The 27,926-nt window shown below is 42.8% G+C and overlaps 1 protein-coding gene across 5 annotated transcripts in view; it reads left to right on the forward strand.

The window, feature by feature from the left end:
* The window catches only part of NFIA (nuclear factor I A), a 348,862-nt gene that overhangs the window by 179,844 nt on the left and 141,092 nt on the right, over positions 1-27,926 (forward strand). For 4 of the 5 annotated variants that reach the window (XM_084780596.1, XM_084780597.1, XM_084780594.1 and 1 more), the window contains exon 3: positions 3,864-3,929. The exons of the other annotated variant lie outside the window; for it this stretch is intronic. In XM_084780596.1, the coding sequence (XP_084636722.1) occupies positions 3,864-3,929 (66 nt within the window). The remainder of the gene's footprint in view (positions 1-3,863; positions 3,930-27,926) is intronic. 5 annotated transcript variants of the gene reach the window in all.

Raw genomic sequence — 27,926 nt, forward strand, 5'->3', positions numbered from 1 at the left:
TTTTTTGACTGTAGGACAGTGTCCTCAGCTCAGCCTGTGTTCTGTGCCCAAAGGTCACCAGGGTGCCTATAGCCTGTTTCCATTATGCAGTTTTCAGACAACTCCACGTCAGAGGGGCATGCCTCACTTTCCCCTACCAGCCCCCAGTGGAGGCCAGGTGGCCATATGGCAGAGATAGTAGCCTTCCCATTCTTTGTCTTCAGTTTCTAAAGCCCACTTCTCTTTCTGTGTGACCATGCGCTTCTCAGAGGCGCACTGCCACTGGCAGGTGTTGATTGGTGAGGAGCTGACCAAGCATTGGGAGTTTAAATCGTGGTCAGTTCCTGAGCTCTGTGGCTGGGCCAGGCCGCCTGTCACAGGAGCTGGGGAAAGAGGAGAGAACTGGAAACCTCCACCACGCAGCTCCCTTCAGCTGCACCAGGAGAGGTGGATGGATGCAACAGCAAAAGACAGAGCAGAGAGAAAGGGATTCATGCTAGGGGCAAGGACGGGGAAGATGGGCAACGTGCTGTCTTTTCAAGAGGCTTAATTAATATAACATACAGGGATGTGACACCTATATTTTCCCCTCATCCCTTTCACGACATCAACATGTTTTGATGGTCTTTGCACTCTACCACAGAAGTACCTTGTGAAGGGAACGGACTTAAGGTTGCAGGGATTGGATGTGTGTGTGTGTGTGTGTGTGTGTGTGTGTGTGTGTGTGTGTGTGTGTGTAACAAACTTGGCACAAGGTTCTGTCCTTCTTGTACAAGTCATAGAAAGAGAGGACAATATGTCCGCATTAGGATTTATTTTATTCTTTCTCTGGTGACTATATAGATGTTGAACTATCTTTGTTGGAGTACTGCAGCTATATAGCCATAGACGCCATAAAAACGTACAGATAGATGGCTACGAGTTCGCTTGAGAGGTCTGAACCCAACCTTTTTTTAATGCAAACCCTGTCTATTTTAGTTTTAAATGTATACTCCTAAATTTTTTTCAAAAAACCAAAAGATATATCACTTTTCAAGGTTAGATTGAAGCTTAAGGTTCATTAAACCAACAACAAAAGCAAATACAAACAAACAAACAAACAAAAAACCCAAATGCCCAGAACTGGAGAAAAATAGATAATGCTCACATACTTTTTCACAACAGCATTCTAACTCTATCATTTAGATACACTTTAAGTAGTATTCTCTTCATTGTAAAATACAATTTAACCAAGGAGTTGTTGAAGAAAGCCCCAACTCTTGTGTACAGGGACTAGAAACTTCCAAATCAGAGGGGCATCTTGTTTTATGCAAGCGAATTGTTTGGGGGAGCTCTGATTATTTCAAGTGGCCAGAAACCAAGCAACCACACAGTAATTGTCCAAAACAGAAAGACAAAGTCTTGTGCCAGTTCTCTAAAATGTATATAAAGGAGAAAGGTAAAAAAATAAGTATTAATTTTGATAGTATTTTGGTGCAAATGCTTAGTGGTACTTCTATTCGTGTCAGTTATGTGTGGGTATAAATTAATTTGTAATTCTGGTCATCTTGTTGGCTCCGTACTTAACGGCATCTGTGACCTTTTCCATTCAAGAAAGGGGCCGAGTCTCCTCCTCGTGGAAGAGCAGCAGGACGGGTGAAGAATAATTATCGAAAGATTTAGGGCACTTGGGTTTCCATGTAGAGCCTCAGCTTTGCTTGAGCCTTCCTGGGATAGAATATCTTAGCTTTGAGAGCCTCGGGTGGTAACATTCTCTGGGTTTTTGAATAAAACTGAGAATTCATGCTTGGTTTCCAGCCTGGCTAGATGCTTCTTCCAGTGTTTGTGTCTCTGTTCTGGGCGGTGCTGGGACCGTTGTGGACCAAGCTTGAGCATTTCTGTGCCGCTCAGCTCTTCCGTGCTCTTCTGCTCGCTTTTCTCTGGCTTGAAATTTTAAACCTAGCTTCGAACATAGCTCATGGTCGGCTCCTATTGCTCCTGTTTTCTGTTTCTCTAAAGTAAGGTGAAGAAACAAATACTTTAAACAAAAGGTGGATAGGACAAAGATGTCTACTTTCAGGTTAAAAAAATGTTTTGGGTGTGTTATCCCTATTTTCTCTGGTGTTAATGAATAGATATTTTAATTCCATTGTCTGTTGTGTATCTGAGTTAATTGATAGAAACGATGCTTTCCACTGGTTTATGCAGAAGCATTAGTTATAAAGATGTCACACATATAAGTACAATATTAGCTAAGTTATCAAGAAGAGAATTACATCTGTTTGTATGGTTTTAAAGAAAATGTTATGCTTGGCAAAAATTTTGTCTGTTTGGAGATATGATCAAAAGGAATTTCCCTAAGATAAATTTAAATATTTTGCTTTAATTTTGTGTAACAAATAGTTTAAGACATTTTTAAGAACAAAAATAACTATATGACTCTCCTAAAACAAAGTGAAATCATTTTTGAAATGTTTACTTGTAAGTTTTAATTTAAAAAATATAGGATCTTAGAAAATAAAGTAATTAGCTATATTTTAGATGCTCTATTATAATATTGTTTTCATTTCAAATATGATCTCACTATAAGTTTAGTTGCATTTCCAAGTTTAGGGACAGGCTTGGTATCTGTCTTCGTAGTCCACTCTGAAAGGCTCCTCCGACCGGCTTTAGATATGTTTCAGTTTCTGGTTTTGTCTGTTGTAACAACAAATGGCAATCCTCGCGATATAAGAAAAGCCCTTTTGTTAGATTTAAATTATAAAAATCACCTCTTTATTGGTTCTGCTATTTTAATTTTGACCCAATAGAACTTTTTGTTGTATTTAGCAGGTTAACATTGTCTGAAAATTCTTAAGTAGACACAGCCCTTCTAGTACTTTCTTATGATGAAGACATTCGTGGTCTGAATGCGGGGAGTCCTTTAACATCACAGGTGACCATTTCTAGGTCCCTAGGAGAACCTTGTCTTTGTGCAGTCTCTATAAGAAAGAGAAGGAACGCCATGGCTAGAGCCCAGTGTCAGTCACACTTTTAGTTTGGTCAAGTTACATGTGTTAACTCTTGATTACATACTGGCTTTTGGATGAAATGCAATCAAGTCAAAGATAGCTGATCCTACACCTGTGACACCAAAAAGTTGGGATCCACCCTTTCCACAGACATAGGGATTTTTAATTTTTTTAAAATTTTAAGTAATTATTTTGTCTGTTGCCTTAATCTCTGAAAAAAAAGTCTTATTCTCTTTTAAATGTGGCACCTGATTATTTTTTAATTCAAAAATTGTATTTAAAAAAAAAGAAGGAAATCAATTAAACTCTGTAAAGGTTTATGAGACTGTATTTTGTTTTCTTTTGTTTTTAACTAACAAACTATGTTGGGCTTCCTCGATGCCTCAGCGCAAGAGGAAAACATCTGCCTGGCGAAGGAGGCCTTGAGCCTCAGAAAGTCTTGTCTGGGCTACTAGTTGCTTCCCGTCTGTGCGCTGGAGCATCAGAACTTCAGGATTGAGCCTGCATTCTGTGCTGCCGTCTAGGTTGGTTTTCCATACCAGCTTCAAATTCAGTTCTTCATTGTGAGCCGAAGCTGTTGTCAGACTTCAGTGTCTAGGTAGTCAGCACCTGAGTCTGGAACCATCTCTCCACTGGAGCTTGGTCCCCAGGAGCTTCAGTTACTCACCCAGCACAGAGCAAGCTGCTGGAGGCTTAACCCAAACTGAGCATTCATGCTGAGGGCTCCTGCACCTGCCCTCCCCCAGTTCTTTCCCCATCTTGTCTTCCTTCATCGTGTTGTGGTTTTTTTCCCCTGATGTTCTCATTCTTAGTTTGAGAAAGTCTGGCACCTCTGATCCACTTTCTCTCACAGATCCTGTAATCTTGGCCGTATTTTTTTTTTATGTTTTTCAGATTCAAGTCAATCTGAAAGTCCCAGCCAGCCAAGTGATGCTGACATTAAGGACCAGCCAGAAAATGGTAAGTTTAGCGTGGGACTGTGGCTGCTGTTTCAGAGCCCACTGGGGCCAGCAGCCAAGGCTGCCCCATGAGCGCTCACAGTGAGAGCTGAGGAGTAAAAGGAAAGACAAGGGGGCGTCCCAGCAGCCTCAGCCCCAGCCCTCTCTCTGAGGGTCCTCACTAGGACATCTAATTCTCTGGAGATGTGAGAGGAGGGCTGCATTCACCAAGGCACGTTCTTGGATAGCATGAAAGTAGGACCATGGGCTTCTCACGTCATTTTCTACCAGCCCCTTCAAAGTGGGAAATGCCCAAAGTTGTTCACTGAACACCATGCAAGGACAAACAGTCTTTAGGATAACTTAAAGCGTAACCCTTTGCAAACTGCCTTAAGAATGCACCATATCTTTGAAGGAATTTTTCCCTTTAAACTGTCTAAAATAAAAGAACATCAGCCCTTCACTTTTATACGCAGAGCAACCCCTCACTCATCCTCTCTTTCTCCCTTTTCCTGTTTGCAGTCCTGGGGTTGAGCCCACAGCCCCTTGCCTGGTAGACAGATCCTCTACCACGGAGCCACATCTCAGATTCACATACACTTTACATACGATAATATCTTGTGAAATATTCCAAATTTGCGATATACGCTACAAGGATGAGAAACACGATCAGAAGTTGGAATATTAGATTCAGCAGAATCACTCATTTAATAAAAATGAACTGGCAGCCTCTATCATAGGCCAATATGTAGACATGACACCCTGGAATATGTGACTAATCTCTCAGGGTATTTTTTTATTTATCTAAAATAGGGTAGTGTTTCCCTAACGTAAATTAAGTAAAGCCAATGAATACACCTAACATGCGTAGCACACTTTCTCTCAGTGACTTTATATGAAATAAATAAAAATGCTGATAGTGGCTTAGGGCCTTCTCCATCCTTTCCTTGCCCATGTAATGCTATCATTCTTTATTTTTCATCTCCTTTTACATGGCTGAGCATTTTTCTCTTCTTCCTCTTCTTCTTCCTCTTTTTCTGTTCTTCATTTTTCCCGTTATGATCTTCAGCTCACTATCTGGAAAAGACAGGTAAACTGAGTTATTTGTATTCTATGATGGAGGGCTCAGCTCGCCATGTTACGAATTCTATGACTAATCAATCATTCAGAACACTTCTTGTTTGATAACCCTGAAAACTCTTTCTTACATTCTGCACTGTGACTTCAGATATGAACTGACAATTTTCTTCTCATCCTGATATTTTGGTGAAATTTTCCTTATTAGAGCTTTTATTTAACAATTGAGTTGTAACCTGACTAAATTAACAAAGTAAAAAATAAGATACTTTTTAAAAAGAAAGAAAGGCAGAGACCCCTGAAGATTAGGGTTTTTTAAGTGTCAAATAGCTGCATATTATTTTTTGTTGACAATCTAAGAAGCAATATTTATAGACTTGTTTCTTCATTTTTGGTCTGAGTGATGGTGCCTTAAATGATCCATTTTTCATAAAATCTATTTGTACTAGTCTTCCTGAAGTTGTGTCCAGAGACACTTTATTTTTATCTTAAAAACTGGTAAGCTCTGGGGTTAGTGTTGCTCACATATTTAGGTCAGGGTACCCCTCCAGCAGGTCTGCAGTTCATCTGTCTTCATAAGTGACCTGCAAGCTGTTCACACACACAAATATACAGGGGGGAGAGGCCTGCTGCACCTCTCTGTAGCTGCCTGTGATGCCGACATTGTGCATTTCCTGTCCAAAAAGCACCCCACGACTGAGGCCAGCGTTTTGGCCAAAGGCATGATGATACCTGCCAAGTTCACATTTAACCGAGATGACTTGGTGCTACCTCAAGGATTCATGATTGTGAGTGCAAAGAAAGGAAGTGTTTGTATCCTAGAGATGAAGTCAAGCTTTGGTGTATTTTTTTTTAAGAAGAACCTGTTGTATCTTAGCCCCTCCCTCCTGGGAAAGGTCAGCACCTTCCTTTCCTCCATCTGCCCTTTGTCAGCCTCAGAGGACATTACTAGAGGAAAAATATCACATTTATTTTTCTTTAAAGACACAGAATCACAGACGGAATACATGAAGACTTTAGGGCAGATATTTACTCACAGTGGGTGACCTTCTGTTCCCCGTGTTGCCTTAACTGGCTGTGACCCCTCTTCATCGGCCCAGCCTGTGAGCATGCGTGGCGTCTGATTTCGGTTTGAAGGCAGAACCTCCCTAGGTATATCAGCTAAGCTCTATGAAGTTTTGGAGTCTTGCTGTGTGGTGGCAGGACAAATTTTCTTCTTCAAGTGAAACGGGAACGCATTGTTCCTTTTTGATAAATACTCACATACAAGGGGAAATGATTTTTTTTTTTTTTGCTCCCAGCTCTTAAGAAAGGTAATGGGAAGCAAATGGTATTTCCGGATTAAACAAGTAATTAAACGAGTGAACAAATGGTACCGTGAAGCTTCATCAACAGCCACCCGCTAGGCCGTGCACCTCTACTGAACGCGAGCGCAGCCGTCCCTGCCTCTGTAGGCAGTCTGCTGTGTTCTGTAGAACGTGGCTTTCTTTACTCATACTCCCTTAAGGCTCAACTGCGAGGAAACACAAATCTTTGTCCAATTAGAGTAGTAGATGGAAAAATTTTTTAGGGATTATCTGGAGCCCAGAGATAAAATACAAACATTTCTGAGACTCAAAATTGATATAATTTAATGGTTAAAACTGCCTCTGGAGCCAGACAGACCTGTGTTCAAATTAAATAGCAGCTGGGTGAGCAAATGAGCCTCTTCCCTCAGCCTAATTGTCTTGTAACACACTAAAAATACTAAAGAGACCTACTGTGTGCGCACCACAGTGAGTGTGGGTAGGAAGAGCATATGTTTACTCACAGGCAGAGGCCAGAGGCTCTTCAGGCAAGGCTTGCCGTAAGCACCGGACACTGCTTAAGGTCCCCAAGCCGGAGTCCTGGGAAGAAAGGATGATATCAGAGTCGCAGCACAGCTGCCAGGGCCATCCTTCTTAGGTGGCCGCTAAGATGCCCGTCAGGAAGTCCCTTCTGACATCCCACAGACCTAGAATGAACAGACGCTTTACTGTACTGTTCTTTTGTACTTGTCCGTTCATCTCCCAGGGGTTAAGGTCTACTGAACTGCAGAAGTGACTCCGACTCACTGGTACCTCCTGGTACCTCCAGTGTGTGTGTGTGTGTGTGTGTGTGTGTGTGTGTGTGTGTGTGTGTGTGTGTTTCAAAAGGGAGATGTCCTAGAAAGAAGGTGCTCTGCCTAGGTTGCATTAAAAGAATTAGTTAAGGTTTTTGTTGTTGTTGTTGTTTACTTGGTTGTTTTTTGAGTTGTTTTCTTTTTTTTTTTTCTTTTGGTTTTGTTTGTATTGTTTTTGCTTTTGTTTTTTGTTTGTTTTTTCCTGGAGCATAAATCAAGTAGAATCTGTACAATGCTGTAATTGTGTTGGGAGTATAGCTCAATCACAGATCACTTAACTAGCGTGGGTGAGGCCCCCATGGTCAACCCCCACAGCCCCATAGTAAAAAGAATAAAGAAAAGAAAGCAAAAGAAGCAAGGCAAAAATCAAAAGAAAGAAAACACTGTCCCCCTCAAGAAAACACCAACCAACCAACCAATAAAAGCCTGTAAACTGATTAAGGTAAAACTCATGACAAATTCATTAACTAGATCTTACACAGCGGCTGACTCCTCACCTTGCCCACACAGGGCAAAGGTATTGCTTAATAAGTAAGCCAGTACATTGATAGAGGTGGTGCTGCTACCCTTATATTTTTTATGTATCTCTTCATTATTGAGTTACCATAAAAGTTTTAGGGAGAAGCAGCTTCTCTGGAGAAACTGAACATCTGATTTGTGTGTGGACAAAGACCCACAGGTGGAAATATCTAGATTTCACCAGACATTGCTGAAGGCAGAGCTAGTGTGAGTAGATCCAGCTTCGCTGCCCCAAAGCATGCGTGCTTGTCATGGGGCACATTTGACCACTGTTGGGAATGCGGTTTAGATGAGGTCTGATGTACCATGCCCGTCACTAACAAGGGCAAAGCCTGTGAGATATCATTCCTGCTTAAAAGGCCCCATTCAGTTGGGCCTCGGAGAATCAGGGTCAAGTCAGCACAGGCAGGCCTCAGACGCATGCCCCACTGAGCACTGGGTGAGAAAACTCAGCGAGAACACCAGAAAGAGAAGAGCTGTGTCCATCCCGTTCACCACATGGCCAGCCAATAACACCTTGCCTTAGAGGTATGAAAGTTTTGTTACTGACAGTGAGAATCCGTGTCAGTACTGGGGTCACTTTCTTTGGGTTTAGTGGTGCCCGTTTCTTTGCAGCAGCTATGTGATGTTGCCACATCAGCCCTCAGACAGGCCTCGGCTATTAGAGGAGCCATTAATCATGACACTTGCCCCAGATTTTGAAATAACGCAACTCTGCCAACAGGAATACTGACTCTAGCTATTATTTTTATTCATTTGCTTTTCTGACTTGCCTTTTATGTTGACTAGATTTATTTGTTCCAGTCCCATCTTGAGTGGTTAAAGCTAGCATCACCATTGGGTTTCACCATAATTTTAGTATTTTACTAATTATCATTTTAACTCCTTTCCATGCATATTTTGAATATTTTCCAAACAAGTCGTAAGGATACTGACTTCCTAGCTTAAGACTTATATGTAGGATTTACTTTATAAGTTGGGGGAGAGAGAAGAAAACTATAAATGTATATTTCTCTTTTGGATAAAGGTTTTTAAAGATCTAGTAAATGCTCTTTTAAAAAGTCAACTTAATATTTTCTTTTCTCTACTTCTCCTGCAAATATAGTAGAAGTATTGCCATATTAAATTACAATGTTAGTAACATTGAATAAATTGTGACTGCTGGGTAGACTCCTTACAGTAGAGGCTGTTTTTGATGAATGGCCCATTTTGGGGTCATTTCAAGAGCTGTGGAGGCACTGCACTCTCACAGCCTGCACTTTACTGGGAAAGCAGGAGAGGTCTGGCACCAGTGACTTGTAAAGACACCCCATCGATATTCTGCAATTTGCATGACTTTCTTTTACGATTACCTAGCAACAGTTATTCTCTGCAGTGCTCTTCAGAGAACCCTGCAGGGACAGACACAGTAGAGTGACCACCAAAATTGCGGCAATAACAGTAATGATCAATATTCTAAAATATGTAAAGGCCCCAACTCGGGGAGGCATTACAGCCTAAATGCCCGCTGGTTTTCAGCAATATGTGCATAAGTTCCGACTGATGAATTTTCAGCAAAGCAACGGATCCAGCCTCTCTTCTTTGAGAGACCAGGGAACTAAACCATGGCTTGGTCTGAAATGAGAGTTTGAAACATGCTGGGCCTGCATTCTAGTATAACTTGCGTGTGTGTGACCCGTCGTGGTCTCCTTAGACGTTCCTGTGCGTGTGTGTGACCCGTCGCTGTCTCCTTAGACGTTCCTGTGCGTGTGTGTGACCCGTCGTGGTCTCTTTAGACGTTCCTGTGCACTCTGGAGTCTTGATGTGGGAGAGATAGGTGAGGCAATGGACTGGCTGAGTTTACGCAGACTCCGGTGTGGAAAGAGAAGGAAGGAGCAAGTCAAGTGAAGGGGCTGTAGGCTCACATGCCGCAAGCAGCTTATGGTCTACACCCAGGCTAGCTGGCTGTGGGGGCTGTAGCTCTGTTGGCTCATAGCCAAAATAGGGAAGGTTTTAGGCTCCCATCCCCTGATTTTCAGATTCTAAAACGGACTAGCAAGTGATCTGTTTTACGTGTTTCCCCTCTCCCCCCCCCCCCCAGTCTGTAACTTCTTACATAATTACAACTATTTGATTACAAAGGGAAGAAGAGAAAAGAGAGTCTTCTTTTTGTTTCCCCAATTCATTTGTTCCTGTGTCTCCGGAGCACCTTTTTTTTTTTTTTTTTTTTTTTTTTTTTTTTTTGGTGGAACTTTCAAAGCAGGAAAGTGTTTATAATTTTTTATGGAGTTGTGCAGATATACTCACAGATCCGGAAGCTACCATTTGAACTGAAGAGAGGAGGATATCATCACGTCAGCTCAGTAGATGAGTCACACGCTGCCTGGCAGCGGTGCCATCTGCTCTTACTGCTCTCCCTGTGATCCCAGTCTAGAGCTGGCACAACAGGGCCTTTTGATGGAGATGCCTCTAGGAGGACCACTCCTGGTGGCCACTTTCCCATACTTCCCCATCAATCAAATAGCAGTGTGGTGACATATCAAGGGGCCTTGTTGGACTCAGGAATAGTGTATGAGCCTTTTCCTGCCACAAACAGATCATTCCTCATTTGTGATTTAAGAGAATTTTCTTACTCTTAAGCACGCATGTTATTTTTGGAAGGAATAATCCAATTATGGATAATATTAGTAAATATAATTAATGTATTTGGAGATTTGGGGTCACTAATCCAGACTGATTAGCTGTCTGCCAGAAAAGTTCCTGGGGCCACAAGGATTTTGGCACCTTTTCTCGCTCCATCTACTTCATTTTTAACTCTTAGGTTTTTACTCAGCTCTTGCAACTCTGCTGCCCTGGCATGAGTTTATCGTTAAGGAGCCTGACTGGGATGATTCCAGCAAGGTGGGAGAAGGGGTAGCATTTCCTGCAAAGTACTCTGCTCCCTCTTGGTTATTAGTTTCTATTCTTGGTTGTCTTTAGCCCAGAGGGAGCCAAGGAGTCTCATATGCCTCATCCACAGGCATCACATGGCAAATAACCAAAAGTCTAAAGAGCACCACGGCAAGTCTGAGCTAGAGGGGAATGGCCCTGTGGCCCTCCAACAGTCTTTCCACACAGGAGGCTGTGTCTGCTTAGATTTCTGCAGGTATTTTACAACCGGAGAGCATGCAAGTACTTGTGTGCTCAGAGATGAGTGAGGAGAAGTTTCTAACAGGGTGGTTAGCACAAAGAAACTTCCGTTAAAAGCCAGACACAATCATCGGTGAAGGATATATCAGCCAAGTGACTTGGAGGCTCGCTCTTCAGTTCTCAGAAGCCATTCAAGGCAGAGTCTTCAGGGTGTGTTCACACCATGTACTTAGGAGTGTTCAGCCAACACAACCATGGCTCAGACACCCAGCTCCTGAGAACTTGACTGCCCAGAAAGAAAGCAAAAGGCAAGACTCATTCACTCACCTATCAGACATTTGTCATGAGCATTCTAAGAGTCAGGCATGATTTTTCAGTACTATATAAATTGAAGCAAATTCTAGCTCTTAGTAATGCCTACCTTCTTGGTCAAGAAGACTGACAATAACCAGATTGGTAAACATATAATGTGACAAGTACTATTAAATACTGTGAAGGGAAGGAAAGTCAGATGAAGATGTGTTAACACTGTTGCACAAAGGTTCACAGGGAGAGTTGTTGTGATTTGTTGCCATTTGAAGTTAGCCTCAAAGGCTAAGTAGTAAAATTGGTTGTGACTAGTCACTTCTATTTTAGTAGAACAGAACAGTAATAAAGCTGGCTCTGGATATGCAGCACATGGGATAGACTTATACGCAGTATGTTCATTAGTTAAGCCAAGTTCTGTACACGCCCTGCAGAGGTTGCAGAGGTGGCCATCCTAGTGGCATGTGGGGGGTTTGATTAGTCTGTGATGACTTCGCTGATCACCAAGAGTCAAACCACTGGAATTTAACCCACTAAAAATGAAACCCCGGGAGACGGCTTCCAAGACCTCGTGACTTTTGGTACGTTGCCCAGTAGCTGTTTTGGAACAATGAGCCAGTTGTCAGGTGCTGTCAATAGGTGCAGTAAAGATAGTTGGGAGTCACTCAACCTATGAGAGTAAGGGTAGAAGATTAATCGGTGGGGTATCAATTGAATATACTGTTGGGGCCTTATGTGAGTCACTGTTGAAAGAAAAGGCAAAGAAAGTGTGTGTGTTTTTTCATAATGTCTTGCTATTGGCAGACTGTTTGCCTCATGAAAGATGGTGATTATAGAAAAGCTGTCAAACATTAGAGCAATGGAAAATACCACTTTCAGAGGTGGAGTCTAAAAAGGCATCTTAGGTAAACTGGAAGGCAGAGACTATATCCTTGCAATAGAGAAAGGCAAATCTGAGGTGTTTGTTTAGAATGTTAGTTTCTCAAGACTACTTTGCTTAGATTAAAAAGTAAGCTTGCCTGAAGAGGTTAGATTAACATGATGTTGACCTTTTTTGTTTTGTTTTTGTTTTTGTTTTTCGAGACAGGGTTTCTCTTGTACTCCTGGCTGTCCTGGACTTGCTTTGTAGACCAGGTTGGCCTGTCTGTCTGTCTGTCTGTCTGTCTGTCTGTCTGTCTGTCTGTCTCTCTCTCTCTCTCTAGTTGACCTTTTTAACATTAAAAATGAATAATGGCCCCAGATTTAAGAGAAGCAACGTTAGGAAATAGGATTAAATTCCTTTTGGATTTAGGGGTAAATGATGCAAATGTAATCACTTTAGTTTTTCTGGTCATAGCTCACATTCCTTGAGGGCTTTTTGTATACGAGGGAGTTCATTGGAATTCTCTAGGAATAAAAGTCCTGATGGAATTCAGTGTGAAGGACCCAGGGGAAGGGAAGGGAGCACCTTCAAACTGCAGTGCAACCCCAAAGCCTGGGGTAGGACAGGTGCCCTACGTCCAAGAGTTTATATAGGAATAATCCCAGATAGCAGGGACTTTCTAAGAGGACTTTATCCAGAACAGTGACAGTCCTTGAGCCAGAGTCACCTGTTGAATTGCTGGAGCAGGAATGGGCCTGCCTCAGTGTCTTTCCCCTCAGACATTATCTGGGAGCAGCCTAGAGGAAGTGCAGCCTCCTGATGTGCTAGGTGACCCGAGGAGGAACTACACGCTAGTTCCCAGGCAGTGCGGATGCTGATTGTCTTTGTAGCAATGTTCTGATTGGCTTGGTGTAGACAAACTTCTATGAGTTCTGCATGTGTGAGTGCTATTGGCATGTTCCTTTTACAGGTGAGGATGCAGAAAATTTATTTGCCCATAGTCAAGTATTCAAAAGTCATCCGAAATCACTCCTGCTGCAGTCCGAATGCTTAAACATAATACGCACTATTGTGGAAAGAATGGATCTCAAATTTGGCCTCATAATGTATTGGTTTGTAATATGGGACAAGTGATTTAAACTCTTAGGCATTTGGTCTTGTATGTCAGAATTTCCCCCAAGAAACATTATTTTGTTGCTGGTTTTGTTTCTAACAGTGTTAGTACCTTTTGCTTCCTGTTTGTTTCTTGGATGGATAGTCACACCTCGTCTCATCACCTCATCATCTTCCTGGATCTCTGCCTCAGGTTTAGTCAGGCAGCCATAGGCTTCACAATATACTTAAGCTGATAGGTCATTTCTGTGAGCATTGCATGTATGAGGGTTTGTGTATGTGCACAAATGTTGACAGTGCCAATACTTGCAACTATTCCCAAGAAATATTCAGTGGAGTAGAGTCTCTTGCCACCTATTGCTTCATGGACATGAAGCATCTCTTCGTGGGCACCTTGATTTCATTTTGGCAATAATACTTTATGGAAAATATCTTTTTACTTTTTATGAACATCCTTCAGTTTTTTGGGAGGAAATAAACAATTATGGATATAAGTTTTATCAGTGGTTATTTTAAAGCACTGAACTAACTTTTCACTTGATTTTTGTGCCAGAGGTAGAGAATATCAAATGGGATTTGTTTTAAATATTTATACCAGGTGCTGTTATGTTTGTTGGATGTCATAAGCCAATTACAGTTGCCAGTAAATCTGAAAGTGCTTCAGCTGCAAAAGGTAGAAGAATGTAGTTTTATTGAAAACATAAAATGTTTATTTCCAGTCCCCACTTCTTGAGTTAGTGTAATAAGAATTTTCACCTTACCTCTTTAATTTTCAGATTTGTGAGTTATGTAAAAGAACTGGTTAATTCTCCACTCCCAAGGAGCAAAACCAGGTCCATTATGCTATCTGATTCCTGGCCATTCCCGCGTTCACAGATCTTGCATTAATTCTGCAGAGAGGTTTATCTTCTTTTAAAATTGCAAATGGTGTCTAAACTGAAAGCTTTTCAATAGAATGTCTTCTTACAGCTTTTAACCCTGAGTAAGATCCTAGGAACAGAAAAGGGGGTGTGATACATGGCCTATTCTAAAGCAGCTGCACAGAGGAGCATATAAGTCCATGCAGCTTCAGGATTTACAGGGTGATACTGTGAGATTTATCCCAGAGAACCTTAGTTTGACCAATAGCTAACAACTAGTGGGCCTTGAAGTAAGGCAAGGCGAAAAATAATCAAAGACGCGATGCGCAAACATGGACATATGCTGGTAGAGTGGCGCAGAATGCAGCTGTTTGTTTTCTGATTCTATCCCTATGAAACTCACTGGGTCTCTACTCAGAAGTAATAGTTTCAGTTTACTCAAAAATTAAAGGAAAGATGGCAAATGGAGTGTTTTCAGAAATAGTACGTGACAGAAATTAACACAAGATGGCTCTGATCATGGGAGACAGACCAATTCTGAACAGCTTCCAGCAGGTGCCAGGGAAGGCAAGGGAAGATGGGATATGTGTGGACCGCCCAGCCTCTGTGCTGTGTCTGTTACTCATCCTTTCCACATGTGTTGGGTTCAGTATTATCTAAGAAGGCTTGAAGGAGAACCGTGTGCAAGCTAGTGGGCACATCTGCACATAAAGAACCCTAATAATTAACTTTAAAGTAAAAGCAAAGCTTGGAACCAGCATGGAAGTCTACTATTGCGTCCAGTGTCCAGTTCGGAACTCAACCTCTTTCCTTTTGGGATTTTTTTTCCACACACACCAACAGGGCAAGCAAGAATATTGACTGCAGTCAGGCAGTGCTAGGCAGGAAAACACTATAAATTGTTTCAGTCTGCTATGAAGGAAAACCAAGCTTGGGAGGCTGAGGAACCTGTTTGTGGTCAGGAGCCAGAGAAGCCAGGTTTTGTTGCCATATCTTCTTTGGGAGAGCTTTGAGACTAAGATGGTAGATAGTAAGGTAGTGTGGAAGCTTGTGAAAGGTTTATACTTAGTGATGATGATGATGATGATGATGATAACAACAATATGAAAATAAGGAATCCCTCCTCCTTTCAATTGTACTTAATCACTTCTACTTATTAATCTGTATGCTAACCTGGTGCCAGGCAGTGGGGATATAAGCAGAAACAAAACTCAGACCCAATCAAATACGTACATGAAGAAAACAGAGAGAGAGAGTTGGGCAGATATTTACATAAAATGCAATTATGCTCTCCTGGGGGTGTTTGGCGAGTGTTTGACATGGGTGATGAAGGCTGGTGCATGTGTTTGAGGTTATGCAGGAGATAGCAATGGTGAAGCATAGGATGCACAGAATGGGTGAGGTCTTTTGGTCCAGATTCTGAAATGAGCACATCCACTGGATGTTACAGTGGGCTTTGTTACCCATCCTGATTACCGCTAAACCTCCCTGCCATACAGGGGTGCAGTCTGAAGTCTGCGTGGACTTCTGTATCTTTCTGGGGAGTCTTCATAGCAAACATGCTCTGTGGCCCTCAGTTGCTGTTCCTGCCATGACAGCTCGCCTTAACTCTCCTCCGTGCTCTGGATCCTACACATCGGAGCCCATTTTCTGCCTCTGTACTATGTACCTATGGAAATGACATATGTAGCCGGCTTTAGGTGTAGGGAGAACTAGGTTAGTGAGGAAGCACTTGGGTGATGCCTCAGAAGACACAGGCAGCGTCATATGGATTATGAACGGTGCTGTTCTTTTTTTTTTTTAATTTATTTAAATTTATTCACTTTACATCCCAATCATAGCCCCCTCTCTCATCTCCTCCTGGTCCCACCCTCCCTCTCTCTTCCCCACTATTCCCCTCCCCAGGTCCTCAGAGAGGAGCCCTTTTCCCCTACCAACTGGCCCCACCCTGTCAAATCTCGCCAGGACTGCCTGCATCCTCTTCCTCTGTGGCCTGGTAAGGCACCCTACAGGGGGAAGTGATCAAAGTGCAAGCGACAGAGTCCATGGCAGGGACAGCCCCTGTTCCCCTTAATAGAGGACCCATATGGAGACTGAGCCACCTATTTGCTACATCTGAGTGGGGTGCCTAGGTCCTCTCCATGCATGGTCCTTGTTTGGCACATCAGTCTCCGCTGCCTCCCACCCCCAGACCCAGGTTTGTTGGCTCTAATGGTCTTCGTGTGGGGTTCCTGTCCCCTCCAGGTCCTTCTGTTCCCCGACTCTTCCACAGGACTCCCTGCTCTCAGCCCGAAGTTTGGCTGTGAGCCTCAGCTTCTGCATCGATCCCTGCTGGGTGGAGTCTGTCGGAGGAGCTCTATGGTGGGCTCCCGTCCTGCTCCCTCTCTTCAGCTGCTTGCCGCATCTAATTCTATTTGCCCTTCTGAGTGAGAGTTGGGGGTCCTCCCTAGGCTCCTCCTTGTTACTTAGCCTCTTTAGGTCTGTGGATTGTAATATGGTTATCCTGTACCACATGCCTAATATCAGTTTGTGAGTGAGGATACACACCACACGCACCCTTCTGGGCCTGGGTTACCTCATTCGAGGTGATCTTTACCAGCCCCATTCTTAGAAGCACTGGCCCCTGCCCTGTGTCCCATCGGCTCTCCTCTCTCTTCCTGTCTTCCCCGAGCCTCTCCTCCTTCCACTTCTATAGCAAATGCAGAGGATTTCCAGCCCTGTGCTTTGCTGACTTTTTCAGTTAATATTCTTGGCAATCTTCCTTTTTTAATTATGATGGAAATGCACCATCAAGGTATTTTCCAAAATGGTGGATCTGGCACCCTTGGAAGATGCTAAGCAAGACTCCCACAAGGCTCCCTGTAAGCAGAAGGTGCGAGGATGCAGGTGAGAGGCCCTGGGTGCAAAGCATGTAGCATGCAGGCTTGGAAGTTTCCAGTGCCTGGATGGCCACCCGCCTGCCCGTTTCCCTGGAATGAAGCATGCTGACTGCCTCGCTGACAGCCAGAAAGCCTCTATGAATGAGAGATGGAGACGAAATTAAAATGTGACTTCTTTGGCATCCACCTTTCGAACCTCGGCCTTCCCCACTTTACTCTAATTCAATTTAGTAGATGTTGGAAGGAAACTAATACAGTTAAAAAGAACTCCATGTAATCTCACGAACATTCTTAGAACATCATGCTCAAGGTTTTCTGGTCAAGGATATTTGCATTTATAGGATAGCTGGAGACAGGTTTTTCTTCATGGGAAAAGTCCTTGCTTTGAGAATGACATTTCCAAGCTGTCAAAAATCTAATGTCCTCAAAGCTCAAATCAAATGGCCTTTTAACTCTGTAAATATTGAAGAGAAGGCTGCAAGCTTCACAGTGAGTCCACTAGCCTGCTGAGTTGGGCTCAGAGAACGACATTTGTTGAGTCAGTTATAATAAAATTCAAGCCTGAGAGACGTAATGGGAAAGTAGTAAAAGCAGTCTAATCCCCCATTTTCTGCTGGCCACCGTCACTCTGACACTGCTTGTCGCTGGAGTTTCCTTTGGAGTGGCGCTCATTACATGCATCTTCCTTTCCTGACTGTGCGCATATCCAATTTCTTGCTGTTTACGCGGAACTATAAAAATCTTCACACTAAATCTTCACATATCACATTTACTCATCCAGCCAATATTTATTTATTAAACATCTGCTGCCTTCCAGATACCATTCCAGGCCTTAGTCACAGGACTGTGGAAGCAGAAAGGGGATCTGCCTCGAGTGGCACAGATCAACCACAGAGCGGAGACCCTTCATGGTGTCCTGCCTTATCTGACATTCTTTCTGCCACACAAATTCTCTGCTTTTCTAAGACTTAACAGCCTCTCCAGAAAGAATGAATGGACATCAGAAAGTTACTTGAAGTACTATTGAAACCATTCTTTTTCTTCTCCAAAGAGTTTACTTCAAAATAATTTGTTTAGAATTTTGAGTCACTGTTGCAATTTTAACATTGTTTGTTCTGTAATTTTTGGAATCACTGCCTAGGGAGACATTCATGGATTATAAACCCGATGAAAGCAAGAAATTTGTCCTTTTTTTTTTTCTCCATCTTTCCCTGAGTGTAGTACCTAGCTACCTCGGAGTATGGGTTCAATAACTTTCTACTATAAACACAGAACTGAGCAAGGCTCCCATGTGCTTGTGGCCTGTTACAGGAATAGTCCCTAAGGGTCTACTGTTGGTGAGATTACTGATGATGGCAGGATGTGTTTGCCTGGAAACCGGTCACTCTGAAGACTGAGGCAGGAGAGCACATTCAAGGCCACTCTGAGTCTTCGGCTACATACTGAGCCCTGGTCAAACAAACAGAAAGACTAAAGATTGAACGCGTATGGATGGGTCCACGTTCCGTGGGCTTCTGCTGAGAGCGCGCGCTTCCCAGCCCACCTTCACCGTGCAGCCCTGTATCTAGTACTTAGATGACTAGCCGAACAGCACACGTTTTCATTTGCTGCATTATGGCATGGGTGTGTCTAAAGCCCTGCAGCACTGTTGGCTGCCGGTCAAGGAGGAAAGGGTTGCCTTGGCCTGGCCTGGCAAGACTTCAGGCATCTTATTTGAGGTCCTCAGCATTCCTACACTCCCCTCAGAACTGTGCCCCAATGGGAGAAAACTGTACAAGGCTGAGCTGGATACCACTAGCCCACGGATAGGAGAAGAAATTGTCATCGGGCAAAGATGACTGGCCCAGTGTTCTCAGAGTGTTGACCAAAGCAAAAGGAGACGCCTTAGACAGGAGGCAGCACTGGGCCACAGTCAAGACAGCTGAGGAGATGGGCCACATCTATCTCATATCATTTTAACATACGCAGAGGAACGGTGTCTCTCTATTACTATTTTTCATGACTCTCGGAGTTACAGAACAGGGTAGTTTGAAGTTGTGGCGAGTCTGGTAAGTTTCCTGTTGGAGGAGGATGTTTGTGAAAGGAACTTACACATCTACCAGTGTGAGCTGTCCCAGAGACGTGGTGCGAGAGTCCAGCCTGTGGAAATGCCACGGGACCATCTACATCTGCTCTTGCACCTTCCTCTAACTGACCTGGGGAACGGTCCTGGGCCTCTCTGGGCCTCGATTTTGACATCTAAAAAACTGTTCACTGATAATTCTTACTCTTAAGGACTTGGTAAGGATACAATATATGAAATACATGATAATGCGTGAAACAATGGAGCCACATATAAATTTGGCTACTAAAATGGTCCCTAGAAACCAGGAGTTCTTTCATTTCCTTGTCTCCTTCAGAAACAAATTAGGAGTCTGCAGACACTGTTTATGAGTTTTTTTTTTCAACACAGCAATACCAGCTTTTAAGTTACAAAGTTACAGGCCTCTTACATGGGAATGGAACGCTTCTCTCTCATGGAGAATGCACGGTACCACTGCGCACACTACCTCTCCTCCAGGGTACAGATTCCTCAGGAAACCAAAAAAGCATCACTCCCATGTTCACCACCGTACCACTCTCCCTCTATTCTGAACTTACCTTATATTCAAACATTTCAAGGACAATTTTTGAAAGGAAGACACACCAAATCACCTCAAGTAGCCAAAAGAAATGCATAAATAAAACAGTTTATCCAGAATACACTTAGGTAACTTCAGAATGTGTTTATGTATCAATATGTGGCATCAGACTGGCTCAGTTTCATTTATCCTCAAACTCTCTAGAGTGCCCGGGCTTTTTAAAAAGATTATAAATTTTAAAACAATTTTAAATTCCTATTTGGATGCATATATGCCCATCAGGGGTGCTTGGATCTACTTTCAAGTCACTCTTATTCAGCTTTTCTTTATGAGGAGAACAATCAGCTCAGAGAATAAATAGCCTGAGTTATGTGTCCTTGGTGTTCATGTGGCCAGGTTCCATTAGATGCTGAGCTCCCCAAAACACGGTTGCCTCCAGTAACGCCTGCCTCCATTTGGTGCCCTTAAAGCAGCCATCAGTCTCTGCCTTCTCCATGTGCTGGAATGAAGAATCTACCAGGTGTGGAGTTTAGATCCCTGACAAGTTATTTCTCAGATTTTGAAATAAGGTTTAAGTCGTAATTCTCACATCTGTTTATAAGCCTGGTCTCTGTTCCATCGCAATCCATGCCTACCCCTTCATCACACTCCCTGCTTTGGGATATCAGTCCTTATTGTTCAAAGGGGGAAACCCATCCCAGTGCAGTGGCTCATGCCTGTAATCCCAGCAGAGCACTCAGGAGGCTGAAACAGGACAATTGCACATTTGAAGGCATTCTCGGCTTCATAGTGAGTTATAGGATAGCTCAGGCTAAATAGTGAAACCCAGTCTCAAAACACTAATAACAATAAATAGGAAATGTCATAGAAAATACCTATGTTGGGAGGGCACTGGCGTGTTTTCCTTTTCATGCACTTCGCTAGTTGTACTGAGATCTTTCTCCTCTTCTTCTCATTAATATCTTCAGGTGTGCTCACACAAAGGCTTGCAAGAGTGGGTATGCCAAGCCAATCTCAGGCAGTGAACTTGCTCTTTGGTGTCTTCTCTGGACGCTCCCCAGTCATCTTCTATGATGACGCAAGTTGGTGGAAAGGCCTTCCTTGGTTAAATGGTTCACTTATCTCACTAGCCTGATGAAAGCTATGTGAACCGCAATGAATCACAACAATTATCAATTTAATTCTCTCTCTCTCTCTTTTTACCCCATACTCATTTAAAAGGTTTGCTCTATAAATATAGAGCCCATAGATAAAAGGTTTCTCTAAAAATCACTCTCTTTTCAAGATGTTTTCATTAGTTGGTATTCATTTAAGTGGGTTCTACTCTGCATACCATTAAAGATGTGTGTAAATGTTTTTATTGGTTTCTTCCCTGTCTTCTACTTTTATATTTCCTCCAGAAGAGGCAATGCCATTAACCTTAGCAGTGCTGAGCATGATTGTCTTTCGATCAGCCCCATCATTGCAAACCACTGATCCATAGCTTACATTACTTAAACCACTGGTTCCTAAACAGAAAAATAGCTCCATTACCTATGTGGGATGGAGATAGGCTGACTGGAAAATCCTTTCAGAAAGAAGATGGATCACAATGCTCACCGGCTCCTTTGGGAGCATCCCTTTCTTGGACATAAATGTTTCAGGAGAAGTACCTGGGCTTCTTCTTTTAACTCTCCATAAAACTTTTATTAAAGACATATACGTGGGTGCCACTGAGCCGTTTTGGACGATGTAGATGTAGTCTTTAAGAGCCATACTTTTCCCCACAGGCAGGTGTATACCTAATAATAATGCAGGGAAAATGCTCTAATTCAGGAGAGACAGACAAGGTGCTCTGACAAGGTAGAGGTTGGGATGCTTCAATTCAGACTTCAGAGACAGAAAGTAGAGAGAGAGATTTCAGTGGCCTAGGAAGTGGAGCAGATGAGACAAAGGGCTGTGTTTCACACTAATGAAATAGCACCACTGAGGGACTCTCTTGATCCGAAAGACCAGCAGTGTGTCCTGTGCAAGGAAGAACAAACCCATGCTAGGAAGTCACGGTGTCCACCAGCAGGGGCTCATGCTTTTGTCTCAGCTCCAGTGTCCCCCTGCGGTATAGTCAGTCTCACGGGTGTGTGGACTCACAGCCACTTGTGCCTTGGTTTTAGCCTCATCCTGTCAAATACTTAGTGACTTTTCCATAAGTGTAGATTTAAAGAAAAGTACCCACCGCAATAGCTGCAAGGCATTTTAAATTCAATAACAGAAAGAGTTCCCAGCATATCCTAGTGCGTATAAAAATAAATAAATTCAAGACAAAAGAGGAAACAGCAGAGGCTTTGGAGATGGCTCAGTCATAAGCATGAGGAAGTCGGTTTGGATCCCAATGTCCCACTTAAGAGCCAGGTTCGGGTATACATCTGAACTCCAGTGCTCTGGACGCAGAGGCAAGCGGGTCTTGGGAAGCTTGCTGATCAGCTCCAAGTGCAATGAGAAAATGTGTCTCGGAAAATAAGGTGGATGGTTATGCATGTGAGCCTGTGTGCACACATATACCACACCTATCCATACTCACAAGAATTAAAAACAACAGTGGACCAGCACTCAGGAGGCAGAGGCAGGCGGATCACTGTGAGTTCGAGGCCAGCCTGATCTACAAAGTGAGTCCAGGACAGCCAAGGCTACACAGAGAAACCCTGTCTCGAAAAACCAAACAAACAAACACAACAGTGGACTGAGCTGGGCCTTTTGCCTACTTTATCTGGATTCCTGTATCTACCACTCTACTCTACCTCAATCCCTTCCAACCTCCCAACACTAAGTGGGAAAAAAAAAAAGATTAGAGGAGAAAGGGCCCCTCAACCTCTTTAGACTATTTCCTGATGATTAGGAGACCTGAGTTCCTTGGGGCAAGTCATCAGAATACCAGCAAACAGCAAACAGCAATCCAGCAACAGCAATAGCAAAAGCAGCAGCAGGGAAACACAGCAGGTGCCACAGAACCTCTTGGGGCTCTCTCATTTTTTCCCTCTCAAGAGTCCCTGAAATTCCAAATGTAAACTATCTGCAGCTGGCAAAGATCACACCCCTCCTAGAGCACAAGACAAATCATAGTTAGCAGCTGTGGGCAATCTGAAGCAGCCCCATTTTAATCTCTACACCTGAGATTAAAAAAATAATAATAAACAAAATAAAAAAAATTTTAAAGCCCAAATTCTCACTACAGTGGGCATATTTTGATACCCTAGTACCATCTGAAATAATTTTTTTCTTATTTTAATTATTGACATAAAGATTCTTTTTGCCATCCCTGGATGACATGAGTTCAGTTCCTGGGACCCGCATGATGGAAGGAAAGGACAAGGTCCCCAGAGTTGCCCTCTGACGTCCACAGGTGTACCATATCATGTACCCCATGCACTCCCCTTGACACATGTAGAAATAAACGCAACAATAGAGGAACTTTATTATGCCACCTGTTATTAGAATGGCAAAGCCCATCTGAGCTGCCTGGCATTTTGCTCACAGGCGTCCAGTAGATCTGTAGAAGCCCTGGCGGGGAGCGGAGGCGTTGGTCCTTTCTGAGTCTGTGTGGCTGGTAAAGCTTCTCTCAGTCTCTGATGCTATAAAAACTAGAGACTAACATTTTCCTCACGTCACTGCCCACATTTGCTCCTGTAAGAGGGGCTCTGCTCTTGATCTTATGTTGATTCATATTTCTACCTTCCTTTCCCATCTTTTAAATGTTCTTCTGAAGTTTGCGCATATGTTGGGAAACTTAGCCTATCATCAGAAATGAGGCGAGAATCTTAACCAATGTACAACAAAAAAAACAAGTCACTGCCTCTTTAAATTTTTGTCTTAATTTAGTCTCAGTGCCTTTAAAAGAAAAGCTTTCACTTAGAGTCCACCCTTTCAGAAAAGCATTTCTGTTCATGGGAAACCTTAATGGGGGAAACTGTAGATAATGAATTTAAGGAAAATATCTGGCAACACAGGCTTATGCAAGTTTGAAGTGCCTGGTGAAATCTCAGACAGTCCAAATGGAAAATTACTCAGCCTGTTTCCTCAAGATAGACTTGTTTGTACAGCGACTCGAAGTTTAGATGGCAGAACGGTAGATACACATGCTGTTCTTGCGAGCTATGTTTTTAACCTCCTCTTAGTTCAGAGCACAAGCTGGTTGCAGTCTTCATTTGTGCTTCCTAGATTATTAGGGGATGGCACAGTTCTATTGAATTCGTAAAGGCAAGGGCCTCCCCTCAGAATCTCTCTCGCCCCTTAGGCTCTGACTCCTGTCATCGGAAGAGTGGTTTTAAAGGCATACTGAGGCCAGACTCTTAGGATCAAAACTTTCAAACATCCTAGAATTCCTGTGCAGCTCCTCCTGTGCAGCTCCTCCTGTGCAGCTCCTCCCGCGCAGCATACTGGCCAGGGTCTCTGGGGCTGCAGGAGCCTCTGGTCCACATATATACTGAGTCCTCCCAGGAAGCAAATGAACTAAGAATAGCTGCTCATAATCTGCAAGGAGGCTGGGGATACAGCTCAATGGAAGAACTTTTATTTACATCTTTCCAGCAAAACACACACATACACCTTTATTTCCACAGTTGTAAGCCCACTTGCTGGTGAAATACAGTTCATCTTTATGACCATATTTTATAGAGTGTGGACAGTAGCAATAATGGGTACCATTTATATTGTACTTTTGGGTTTCCTATAGGGCACTTTAAAGAAGTTCTTTTGAGTATAACAAGTTTTATTCAAACAGATCTATCCTTACTTCACTTACGTGTAAGGATTAGTCATTTAATTTTTAAAAATCGACATCAGTCTGAAAACTTTAAGAATATGGTCATTTACAAATTAAATTCCAAGAATTCCAAATACTCCTTGATTAATCAAACTAATAAAAAGTGCCATTAAACATGACCATTTCTGAATATATACCATCAGAGAGTCATTGCACTCATTAATGGCATTAATTATACAGAATTATTATTCTGTATAAAGAATAATCCAGTGATTTCTCATTAAGACATATTACTAAAATTACAATTTTTCTACTCACCAACCTTACACACAGTACAGAAACATACAATATATATATATGCATGCAAAATATTACATATTCTAAACATACATAAATGTTTAAATCTCCACTTTTACAAAGATCAGTGGCTTACAACATATGTACAATAAAATGGGGAAACAAATAAGTGCAACATGAGAATTGACATATAAATTAATTTAAGTGGATAAATAAAAATCAGAGAAAAACTTTGAGCAAGAGCTCTGCCATGTAGCACAGCATTCATTAATTAAACTCTAAGTTCAGTTCTGAATTTCCTGGCAGACAAAGGAAAAAGGGAAACATGCGTGATTGGCTGTGTGTTTCCATGGCCCGTGAGAAAATCAACACCGGCATGTTCGGGGCGGAAGCTTTCGTTGGCACTCTTTTCCAATGTGGACTTTTCATGGGACTCAGGCACGAGAGCACCGAGGACTATGGGAGCAGCTGGTGTTTCCGAAGCCGAGCCAGGAGACTGGGTGAAGGCACTTCTCTTAGGGCCCACAGACCAGGCACTGAGAAACCAATGAGATCGACTCAGTATCCATAGTCCCGAGTGAGCCATGGCAGGAGCTGGCTTCTAACCCATCAGGAAATTTACGAAACTTAGCAAAGGTACATAGGCCCTGTGTGTGTGTGTGTGGGGGGGTCATAGTCTTCAGAGATCCCAGGTGTTTCTTACAGCTAGATCTTAGTTAAAGCCAACACCTGGTTTTTAAAGAAGTACTGCTTGCCTCGGAACTGAACCCATGGTAGCCTCCTCTGCCCGAAAACAACTGCTCTGTAAGGACTTAAGGATGCTTACCTGGGTGTGACAGGCACTTGTCCTGTGCCTACCTACCTGCAGCCCGATACGGAATCCCCACCCCTACTCCCACCTCAGGACTCGCAGTGAAGGACAGCCTGAGGTAATCTGTGTGGTGTGATGCTGTTGACCATAACTCTATGATCACAGCTATCTGAAACCTTGTTCTCACAGCACAAAGGAGGCCAGCTCACTGGACGGGTGACAGGTCTGTCATGGTGGGGACAGGAAAAATAACCACCAGGGGCCAAGATAGCTTTCCCCATTCCTAAAGAAACTGGGTACAGATATACACAGTGGGATTTTCCTCAGCAGTGCAGGAGGGAAGGGTGACATCTGAAGAGGGGGTAGGGAAGTGGAGAGCATTGTGTTACAAGAAATGAACTAAACTGGGAAAGACAAATACCACATATTCTCTAATATGTAGAATCTGATTTGTTTTTAAAGTCCCCTCTGGTGTCTTCCCAGTTGCTTGAGGATCACTTCATCAGAGGATGATGGCTGCTGCTTACAGTAAGATGAGGTTTAGAAGGCAGAGCCTTTTAAGAAAGAGAGAGAGAGAGAGAAATGCCTTTTTAATCTCTACCAGAAAATAGGTTGTATCAGAGTCTCGAGTTTAGGCAGATTTATTTGTTTGGTTGGTTGGATGTTTGGTTGGTTGGCTGGCTATTTCGGTTTGGTTTTGTATTTTGTTGGGTTTGTGTTTGGTTTTGTTTGTTTGTTTGTTTGTTTGTTTGTTGGTGACAGGGTCTCATCATGTAGCTCTGGTTGTCCTGAAACTCCAGCTGTAGATCAAGCTGACCTCGAACTCACAGAAATCTGCCTGCCTCTGCATCCCAAGTGCTGAGAAAGAAGGCGTGTGCCACTAGGCTGTGCTGAGCTTTGTGTTCTTTGAGGAGAGTAGGAGACTATGCGTGGTCCTCACCAGGTCATTCCAAAGGAAGCAACATGTGCTGCTGAAGATGCTGGCTGGCTCTTAGGCACTGTTCACCTGGGGGCCTTTCCTTTGCATCTCATTACTAATATTCCTCTGAGAAAGGATTTTTCTCACGTATGACATAACTTGGATGCATTACAGCTGCTCGGAACCCCGGGGGTTTTGATGTAGGAGGAAGTATTAAGTAGGAAAGTGTGGGTCTTGACAATAGCTATAGCCCCGTACAATGAAGAGTCGAGGTTTTCATCTGCCCTCATTCACTTAGAGCAGAGAAGTGTGGGCTGGCACCTGAATCCCCACCCAGTCCCATGTGCTCTCGATAAATACCCTAGAAAAAAAGAATCTTTACTCATCACAGAAGCCATATGGAACATAATAACGTCAACAAATTGGTAAGCTATTTCTTATGTTACACTGTTAAGCACAGCAGTATGAAGAGCAGTTTGTTCTTCAAATGCTTAATTTATAGCTACAGCTATTGCATCAGATTTATTTCATCAGAGAGAGAGAGAGAGCGATTGGGAGGATCCAGGACAGAGCTAAGTGGGGATTTGGAGCGATGATGAGTGAAAGTGTAGTTTCTAAGAATCTTGTTTTTTTTTTATGGAAACCCCCCTTAGACTAATGACAGAAAAGAAAACATGTGGTGTGCCTTGGGTAAGTCAGTCCTTAACAGGATGTTTGAATTTTCGTGTTTAGTCTTCACCCATAGTAACAAGTATAATGAATGCATCAAAAACAAAGCATGCAGACCTTGTGACCTGTCCTGTAATCAGTGCAAGTTGGTTTAGGGCAGGGAAACCCAGCTGCACGTTAGTTTTATTAGCTGTTCCCAAACATTTTATTGCAATTCTGTGGGGAGGGAAAACATCAACAAATCTAACTTTCCAATGTGTTTCCTATTCAATATGTATTTTTATTTGGGGGAGTGTAACTAAGGAATATGTTTATAATTTCTTTGTTCTTAATTCATCAACATACTGCCTTTTGGGAAAATGAGTTCAGCGGAGGGGAATATCTTCTGTCCTAACAACCTGGTCTTCCAAAGTAGAGTGTCTTTTCAAGCCCCTTCCAAGGCATTCCAAGCTATGGGTGTTGTAACAGGTTCACTTCTTCACTCTTTGTTTTTAATGATATTAGTTACATTTTACACCATTAACTGAATAGTGGAATGAGCTGTCTCTGATTTTTATCTTTCATAATCATTTCTTTTATGATGAAGAAACTGAGGCCAAGAAAGAATAAATAGCTTGGACAGACCCAGAGGCTTCTAAGTGGTAGAAAACAGTAACTTCTCCTTTCAACTTTGAGTGGGCATGTCCTAAGCACCCACTTTGCACACACCGCTTTCTGCTTTAACAGGATATTCTTAATTTCTTCCCTTCAGAGAGCATTCATTCTAGTTGCTAGAGACAAAAGACTGACTTACAAGTCAAAAGAACGAGTAGCAGCCAGTGTTGTAGAGAGAAAAAAATGCAAGAGAAAGAACAATACTGTGTCTGATGTTTGTGTTTAAAAGAAGCAGGCATCAGTGTCTGACTCAGAGGATATTTTAACGAAGGCCTGAAGGCAGTGATGGAGTGAGACGGGCTGATGTCTAAGGGAGATGATGGGTGCAGAATTGAAAGTAGCCACAGAGGAGGACAGAGACTCACTAAATGGGAGCCAGGGCAGGTCAATTCACACCAAGCAGGATCCAAAGGCCTTAGAAGATCTGTGAGATTGTGTTCCCAAGCACC

This window comes from Acomys minous, assembly GCF_964271855.1.
Source record: "Acomys minous genome assembly, chromosome: 1".
Classification (NCBI taxonomy): Eukaryota; Metazoa; Chordata; class Mammalia; order Rodentia; family Muridae; genus Acomys; species Acomys minous.